This window comes from Alexandromys fortis, unplaced genomic scaffold (assembly GCF_014885135.2).
Source record: "Alexandromys fortis isolate MF-2015 unplaced genomic scaffold, M_Fortis_MF-2015_v1.1 scaffold_267, whole genome shotgun sequence".
Taxonomy (NCBI): domain Eukaryota; kingdom Metazoa; phylum Chordata; class Mammalia; order Rodentia; family Cricetidae; genus Alexandromys; species Alexandromys fortis.
Window position 1 is genome coordinate 1,607,040 of NW_026068157.1, and position 9,660 is coordinate 1,616,699.

Consider the following 9,660-nt stretch of genomic DNA (forward strand, 5'->3'; position numbering starts at 1 on the left):
GGGCTGGAAGGGATTAAAAGTGCTCCCCAGTCTTCAGAGACCAGAGTTCAAACCCCAGTACCTACATGTGTGTCTTAAAACTGCCTTTAACTCCAGTTAAACACATATATATATGTGTGTGTGTTTATAACACATATATACACACATATACATATACACATGCATATACACACATACATACACATGCACACATACATACGCACAATATACACACATGTATGTATACACATACACACATGCACACATACACACATATATACACACATACAAATAATCACTCATATATACATACATACACGCTCATATATGCACACACATATATACACACATGAGTACACACGCACAAGTATGCACACAAGAATACACACACGAATACATATATGAACACACTACACACATGTATATACACACACATATATACAACAAATAATAAACCTCTGAAACTGAAGATTTTCCATGTTGTTAGTCACTGTTACATTTGCTGTGAATTAGAATAAAGAAGTTAGTCCTATTTAAACAATATTTCAATTTTAATAGTCTTAATAAGTAGTTCTCAACATGTGGATCATAACTCCAAAAGGGATTTCATATTATATGTCCTGCTTTTCAAATATTTACATTACAATTCATTTCAGTAGCAAAATTAGAGTTATGAAGTAGCAATGAAAACTGTATTGTTGGGGAATCACAACAACGTGAGCTGTATTAAAGACTAGCTGCATTGGAAAAGTTGAGAACTACTGAATAATTAGACTATTTTTCCTTTTAAGAAAATAATTTTATGGATATGTGTATACCAGGTGTGTGTACGTGTACCTGTGTGTATGGAAGCCCTCGAAGGTCAAGGCAGCATCAGATCCCCTGGAACTATAGTTACATGTGATTATGAACTACCATGTGGATGCAAGGAATTGGACGCGGGTCCTCTGCAAGAACAAAGAGTACTCTTAATGTCTGTGCCTTCTCTCCAGTCCTTATTGTTTTCAGAAACTAGAAAAAACCTTACTAATTCAGCTGAGCTTTCCTAATAGAAATAACTGACTTCCCCGTCCTAATAATTCGGCTTCAATTTGACTCTGCTACATTTAATGCAGTGTAGACTCCTTCCTTAACCTAGTGGAATCCCTGCTCTTCATTTTCCGCCTACCCTCTCTGTGCATCTGTCTGGATTTTCCCGCCTTGCTGTGCTCTGTCCTTCTGGCAAGCCAAAGCAGCTTTATCTATTAAGCAGTGGTTCCCAGCATACAGAGGGAATCCCACATCAGTTGACGCTGTGTGCTCCTTAGGACTGGAGACGTAAACCTCGGGCCAGCACACACCCCTGCAACAACCACAAACTCCCCAGGCAGCAGGCTGACAGTGATGATACATTGCTGTCGAGTTATGAACGCCTTCCTGCAATTCAGTTCTGGGAACTAGGGACAGGACTGTCTGCTCTAGATTCCATCGGGTTTTTTAAAAAATGTATTTTTCTCAGAGTTTTGTGATGTGAGCTGCTAGGCCACCCAAAGGGACAGAATCTAATCTTTGTTTCATTGCTGCGATAAAACACCAAACAAAACAATATAGGGACAGGAGGGTTTATTTGGCTTGCAGGCCCATGATCTTGGGAAACTGAGGCAGGAACTGAAGTAGAGACCATGGAGGAATGATGCTTATGGACTTGCTCCCTATCACCTCCTCAGACTGATTTTTTTTTCATACAACCAAGAGTCACTTCCCAAAGACAGCACCACCGTGAGTGGGCTGGGTGCTCCTACAGAACAGTGTGATGGAGGTGTTTTCTCAGTTGAGATTTCCTGTATCCAGATGACTGACTTGCATCCATATGACCAAAAAAAATGAAGGAATGAACGAACGAGGGAAGAAGGGAGGAATGAAGGAAGGAAGGAAGGAAGGAAGGAAGGAAGAAAGGAAGACAGGTTTTTTTTTTTTTAAATTATGGGTAGCTAACACTCAGAGTTCTTGGAAGGTTTATTTACAGTCTTCCAACCAGACAATAAGGCTGAGGAGATGCAGCCCTTTAATCCCAGCACATAGGAAGCAGAGGCAGGAGGATCTATGAATTCAAGGCCAGCCTGTCTACAGAGCTAGTTCCAGCACAGCCAGGACTGCACTGAGAACCCTGTCTGGGAGGGGCGGGGAATCAGTCAGCAGTATTCTGACCAGGGGAAGAGACCAGGATCAAGCTTCGCCATCTTCTCCTGATAGACGGTGTCAAAGGCTTCACTCTGGGCCACAGTGAAGACATTCTTCCAGTCGCCACACGTGCCTGTCAGACACAGAAGGGAAATGAGTGAGCACCGCATGTGAGCAGCCCAAGCCTGTCTCCCTCTGACCTCACCCATCCAGTTGGTGTCTCTGGATGGACCAAAAGGAGCCATCCTACAACTTCCTGCTCTGTACCCGCTGTCAGAACCACGTGAGAGGGAAAGGGACGGGACTTGCGATGATCTGAGGTCAGTGGCTGTGAGCGCCTGAAAGGTCACGTGGAAAATCCTAGTCTTGAAATTTTGAAGTAAAAACTGAAGAGGTTCTCACAGCTGAACCTCAGTCCACCCCTCCATGTGGAAAAATGTCAACCATGTGATAGAGTAGCAGGCTACAGAATTGGCACCAAAGTGTGTGTCCTTCAACTATTTTTCCAACCAAGGTTGTATTCTAGTTAAGGGAATGTTCACACAGCGCTATGATCAGAAAGATCTCCACTAGGAAAATGCCGTGCTCTAAGTCACTTTTTTCCACATGGGATCTCTGTGATCCATTTCCACTGAAATGCATAGATAGTCCACTGCCACAAGCATCTCCCAATACTACTATCAAGTCTCAGCACCTGGATCCCTGAACACCAGCAACATATTCTCTGCCTCTCCAATTGTCTTCTATGTTATGAATGTTACATAGATATATTGTGTGCAGATTTATGTTGTTGACTTTTGTCGCTCAGCATAAAGCCCTTGGAATCCATCCAAGTTGCTGCATGTGTGAACATATTCTATTACTGATGAACGACCATTCTGTCATATAGACACACAGATGTTTGCAGGGGTTGTCTGTTGTAATCACAGCACCCTCTGAACTGGACAGTCTTGTTACTGCGACTCTATCTCCGGTTTCTTACAGACGTGGACAATGTCCCTGCGGCTGAGTGGTCTAAGTGTATAGACCTATCCGCTGCACAGCAGAGGCAGCAGGACACAGGAACCTCTCATTCCTCCTCTGGTGAACTCTCAGTAATGTGGGCAGCGACTGTTCTCAGAGAATATGATGGGATAGGACTCTAGCTTCTGAGCATCTGTTTCCGTGTCTCGCGCTTTAGCAAACGTTGGGAACCTACCCATTTAAAGTACAACTGTGACCCGCTATCCTGTCTCACCCTTTCTCAGCAATGGTATATTGTGGACCGTGTCATCTTTCGGATTTCTTAGCAGTATACTGTTGGACATCGCGTTCTCTTTCATGGCTGAGAAGGACAAGTGTTGGACAGAAGAATCGAGTTGCTCTGGACTCAGAGGTTTGCCCAGAAATTGACACAATTTTTGCATGTTGCCTCTGAGATCCTGTGGGTGGAAAAAAGGTGATCAGGAGAGAGTGGATACCAGCACTGATGGAGACAAAGTGATTAGGAGTGAGTGGATACCAGCAGTGAAGGAGCCCTTGAGTGCTCATCAAGGTGAACACTTCCATAGTGTGTGACCTGCTATTTTTTCCAACATCCTACATCATATGTATATTTATAGATAATATATACTAATATGCATAAATACATATTTATAAATTTATAGTGTGCATTTATATTGTTTACAAGTTATGTAATATGTGTATACTATATAATAATATGTACTGTACTATGAAAATATAAGTTTATAATATTTGTATGTATAAATTTACAATTATATATATATATATGAAGCATGTACACTCAGTGCCCACTGAGGACAGATAATGACATTGGATCCCTTTGAGTTGGCATTGAAGGTGGCTAAGAGCCACCATGCGGATGCTGGGTACCGAATCCAGGTCTTCTTAAAATGCAGTATGTACTCTTAACCACTGAGCCATTGCTCCAGTCCCACCTCCCCCAATTTTTATAACCCGTCTTACATTGTGAAGGGATGAAGGAGTCATGAAAAGAAAACCCATTCCTTTGTCAAGTCTGCCTGCCAGTCATGAGCTTGGGGGGGAGGGGGGGAAGCTGTGTGGTGTGTGTGTGTGTGTGTGTGTGTGTGTGTGTGTGTGCGTGTGTGTCTGTCTGCACGTGCACATGTGTGCGTGTTTTAGGTGTTCACGTAGGCCAGAAGAAGGTATAAGATACCCTTGAAGCTATTATTAGAGGCAGTTGTGAGCTAACTGCTATGGGTTTGGGAGCCAAACTCAGGTCCTCTGGAAGAGAAGCAAATTCTCTGAACTGCTGAGCCAACCTCAAGCTCCTGGCTTTTCCTTGTCAAAACAGAATCAGTTCTAAGTGTATAAAATGTAGGATTTCAGGATGCCACTTTATACATGTGTAACATTGTAGTGAACTCATATTCACTCATCACCCATCATGCTTTGCTGTCCTCCTCACCCCTCCTCCTCGTCCTCCCTTGCACCTGTGTGCTCCACATATGGCTCATCTAGATTTCATAGAAACACACAAGTCATTTTTTCTGCTCCCCCCACTATGCTCCTCATTACTCCTGGCTGCCAACTTTCCATTGGCAAATTTTATTAGCAGAAACAAAACGCATGAATCCAACTGGATCTAAACTTGGTTGAAAGCTGGAGGTGGTAAATGAACAGGCACTTGCTCAAAACACTGTATACCACAGAAAGAAATCAAAATTTCAATGGTCACCTGGGTTAAATGAGCCCATAGAAGTGCACTTGGAAAAGAGAGAGTTATATGAAAAATCACTACTCTTTGGAGCATTGAAATTGCTGCATGTAATATAAAGTTTGCAATGATGAGATTCCTGTTGGCCAGTCCTTAGTTCTGACTTAGAACTCGAATCTGGAACATTCTCTGAAAGTCTATATGGAAGGTCCTTGCCCTAAGTTTTAAGTTCAATAGCCCATTAGGTTGTCCCTGGACTCCAATGTGAAGCTGTCGAGGTGCCTGCATCAAATATGTTGATGTGGTCAGGTTGTCAGTGTGGGATCCACTGTGACAACTTCCGTGTGCTAAGGATGCTGAGCTTGAACTCAGAGCATGTGCCAGGCTGGTATCCTCAACAAAAGCCATCTGGATCTTACCCTGTAACTGAAGGATCGTTTAGACGAGGCACATGTCTTTAATAAGACATGGCTAACACTTACCAACCACACACAGCATGACCTTCCCTACTCTAGATATTTGTCATTTTCCATTTTAGCTGAGTAGTGCTGTTTTGCAGTTTCAGGAGAACAATGAGTCTCAGGGTCTGTTAGAACTTGCTGAGGTTATGTAGGCAATGAAAGGTTAGGTTTTACACACCTTCCCTAAGTTAGTTTGATTCTCTGTTGCCGTGATAAAATACTGACAAATAACAACCTGGGGTGTGGTTATTCAGCTGACAGGTTTTGAGCATCACTGAGGGAAGCCAGGACAGGAGCTTGAGGCAGGAACTGAAGCAGAGACCACAGAGGAGTGTTGTCTCCAACACCCTGTTGCAGCAAGGTAGAGAGAGGAGTTGCGTTTCCTCTGTGGGGTTAGTCTTTTAAAGGTGTAACTACAAAGCGGTTTTTTGAAGCTGCTTTGGCACAGGTGCAAGATCTTTTTGCTCCCTCCCATTCTGCTAAGTCAGCTTTTTGTTTTGTTTTCTTTATCACCAGGTGGTTGGCCGCCTGGTTTAAGTGGCCTTGTACTTGGAATCTCCCAGGTGGGAAAGGAGAAGGCCACTATATTCCTGGGAAAACATTCTGCTAGGAAATTTCTTCTCACACCTTTGAGAATAAGAGGTGAGGGTCTTACAAGGCGTGCTGCTCACTGACATCTCCCCCAGGCCGCTCAGTGCCTTTCTTAGATATCTCAAGCCCACCCACCCACCCATGGATATCGTCCCCAGAGTGGGTAGGCGCCCTACGCTAATCATTAACCGAGAAAACGCTCCCACAGACATCCAGTGGAGGCAGTGTCTGCATTGATCGTGCCTCTCCCGGCTGTGTCAAGTTGACAGCAGATGCTGACTGTGACTCACCTGATTGTTTACCCCTCAGAGAAGAGAAGAAAGGAAGAAAGGCAGATATGGGATGTGGGAGCACAGAGGAAGAGAATTACCCTCTGTAGCTCCTCATAGGACATGAGGAGGAAGTTCGCTGTGTCTCTCCTTGTTAGCCATCCAGTGGTATGATCAAACCAGGATCCAAAAGTCACTACGGAGAGGAGGAGGAAAAGGAAACAAATACTGAAATTTTATACCTCATGGATACTGATTCTTATCCCTGATTGGAAGATGGCGTTTACTCTGAGGGATGTAAGGGATGTTTCCACCTCTAGAGGCCTATAATACAATTATGACATTGGTAAAGAAAGCTCACATGTGGTGTTTTTTAGAGGGAAAAAATATACAAGCTTACTACCTACATTTTTAAAAAAGAACTTTTTAAACTTCATTTCATGTGTGAGTGTTTGCTGGTATGAATGTATGTATGTGCATTACATGGTAGTGTTCTCAGAGACCAGAAGAGGGCATAGGATCTTTGGAAGTAGAATTACAAGTGTTTGTAAACCATCACATGGGTGCTGGGAACTGAACCTGAGCCCTCTGAAAAAGCAGAAAGAAGACTTAACCACGGAACCACCTCTCCAGCCCTGCTTCTTTGAACTTGGCCTAGAAAAGTATTTAAAACAAATGAATCCAAATACCTGTAAGAACTATTTTATGAAGTAATCATATGTTTATTAAATAATACTTCATCATGAATAAAACACCAAGAACTGATAAAATGGCTCAGTGAGTAAAGGCACGTGACCCCAAACCTGATTATGTGAGTTTGAGCCCTGAAACCCACGTTTGAAGGAGAGTACTGACTCCTACAAGTTGTTTCAGATATTCACACATGTACTATGACATGTGTATACCCCATATACATACACACTAAATGAATTAATATAATGTTTGGAAATCGTCAACTGAAAAATATAAAAATAAAAGATAGATGATCATTCATACCTAAATGGTATATCATATAAGAATTGATTTTCTAAGTTAAAAGTGTATTAAGTGAAAATCAGATTGTCTATAGAACCTTTGACATCCCATAGTATAAAATTTTGAAGTATTTATTTTTGTTGTTTTAAATTGCATTCATGTGTGTGTGTGTGTGTGTGTGTGTGTGTGTGTGTGTGTAGTTATGTGCATACATGGGTGCATGCAGTTTTGGGGGATGCCAGAAGAGGGTGCTAGACCCCTGGAACTGGAGTTACAAGCAGTTGAGAGCAATCTGACATGGATGCTAGCACCCAATCTTGGACATCTACAAGAGAAACACACATTCTTGACAGCTAAACCATCTTTCTAGTCCCACACTGAGTAAATTTGAAACAATGTGATCCACAGATTTAGTTTTTAAACATGCAACACAAATCTCCAGTCTTGGCTTGATTTCAAAATATGAAATTGATGGTCCTAGTTCCACTCACCTTCACCTTGGATAAATGCATTAAGATGTTCTTCAAAAGTCAGCTGATTATACAAAAGGGCAAAATGTTTTCCTATATAATAATTAGATGTAACAACATCTTTTGGATTCCTGATGACATAAATAATCTAAAACAGAGAGAGAAAGTTTATTAGAAATGTCTGTCTTCATTTCATCATTTCATATTTGCACACATCCTAATCAAACATCTTAAGTCTTTACACAAAGCCACTGCACACATGTGGAGGTCAGAGGATGACCTGCATCCTTTCCCTATATCCGTAACTCTCTCAATGTTAGGCTGCCTTCTCTTCCACCATTTCCTTAACTCTGAGATAAAGGATGCTAAGTTGTTCTTCCATCTGGGGAATTTAATGAGCTGCAACAGGCATGCATGGTTCACTGCTGCAAGAAAAGTTGAGGGGCTGCAGAAATGTCTGTTGTTGAAGAAAGTATGGAATATATACATATTAGAGTACTACCCAGCAGTAAAAAACAATGACTTCTTGAAGTTCAAATGGCCAAAAGAAACTTAAGGTTATGCTCAACCTCCTTAGCAATCAGGGAAATGCAAATCAAAACAACTTTGAGATATCATCTTACACCTGTCAGAATGGCTAAAATCAAAAACACCAATGATAGCCTTTGCTGGAGAGGCTGTGGAGGAAGTGGTACCCTCATCCATTGCTGGTGGGAATGCAAACTTGTGCAACCACTTTGGAAAGCAGTGTGGCGGTTTCTCAGGAAATTCGGGATCAACCTACCCCTGGACCCAGCAATGCCACTCTTGGGANAATTTTGTGTTACATTAACATAGTAAAGGAAATGTTTCATATGATGAATGATGAAGCTATTTTTACTTGACTTTATTCTTAGGTTTCCCTTTTTCTGTTTTCTGTTGGGAGACAAGCCACATGGCTTCATTATCCTTTTTAATTCTGGTTGATCATTCCTCCACTCCTCCATTCACATCTCCCTCTTATTCCTAATCCTCACATCCACATCCCTGTTTAAATCTTCTCACCCACAGTTTTACCCCTCTCTAATTTCTTTTTGCCTTTGTTCTATTATGCCCTCCACTTTTAACCCCACCACCATGCCTGGTTCTTTATACATTTGTTTGCTTGCTTGCTTGTCTGATTTTGTCAACTTGACATAAGCTGGAGTCACCTGGGAAAAGGAAACTGCAATTGAGAAAATGCCACCATCAAACTGGCCTATAGGGAAGCCTATGGATACAGTCTTGATTAATGAGGTAGGAAGGACCAGCCCACTATGGACAGTTCAACCCTGGGCAAGCAGTCATAGAATGTATAAGAGAGAAAAGCAGGCTGAGGAAGCCAAGAAGAGAAAGTCAGTAAGCAGCATCTCTCAATGGCCTCTGCTTCAGTTCCTGCCTCCAGGTTCCTCCCTTGTTTTAGTTCATTCCTTGCTTCCCAAAGTAAAAACTTACATCAGAGTTACAGATGCACCCACATATATAAAAAAATTACTAAAACTCAAATCACACATCAAACCCTACACGCGAATAGTAGGGGACTTCAACACTCCTCTCCTACCAATAGACAGATCAACCAGACAGAAACTTAACAGATAATTAAGAGAACTAACAGATGTAATTAATCAAATGGACTTAACAGACTTCTATAGAATATACCACCCAAACAGAAAAGAATATACCTTTTCAGTAGCTCATGGGACCTACTCTAAAATTGATCACATACTCAGTAACAAAGCAAAAATCTACAGATACAAAAAAATTGGAGTAACCACCTGTGTCTTATCAGATCATCATGGAGTAAAGTTAGAATTTAACAATACTACACCCAGAAAGCCGACAAACTCATGGAAACTGAATAGTCAACTACTGAACCAACCCTGAGTCAAGGAAGAAATAAAGAAAAAAATTAAACTCTTCCTTGAATTCAATGAAAATGAAGACACAACATATACAAACATATAGGGCACTATGAAAGCAGTGCTAAGAGGAATGGTCATAGCAATAAGTGCCTACATAAAGAAAATGGAGAAAGCTCACATTAGTGACCTTACAGCAGA

At 41.7% G+C, this 9,660-nt stretch overlaps 1 protein-coding gene across 1 annotated transcript; it reads right to left on the reverse strand.

Annotated features, from left to right (window-relative positions):
• Positions 1-1,566: 1,566 nt before the first annotated feature.
• Positions 1,567-7,756, reverse strand: LOC126491687 (sulfotransferase 2A1-like). Its single transcript, XM_050127520.1, has 4 exons — positions 7,604-7,756; positions 6,239-6,333; positions 3,377-3,560; positions 1,567-2,272 (listed from the first exon to the last, which is right to left on the reverse strand). The coding sequence occupies exons 2-4, from the start codon at positions 6,260-6,262 to the stop codon at positions 2,151-2,153; spliced, it is 330 nt and encodes a 109-aa protein (XP_049983477.1). The 5' UTR covers positions 6,263-6,333; positions 7,604-7,756; the 3' UTR covers positions 1,567-2,150.
• Positions 7,757-9,660: the final 1,904 nt, after the last annotated feature.

Coding starts and splice junctions, on each gene's coding strand:
- LOC126491687 (XM_050127520.1), bottom strand. CDS start 6,262: ATGTCCTATGAGGAGCTACAGAGG. Junction 3,561..6,238: donor CCTATGAGGAGCTACAGAGG/GTAATTCTCTTC, acceptor TTCCACCCACAG/GATCTCAGAGGCAACATGCA. Junction 2,273..3,376: donor TATACCATTGCTGAGAAAGG/GTGAGACAGGAT, acceptor TGTGTCTGACAG/GCACGTGTGGCGACTGGAAG.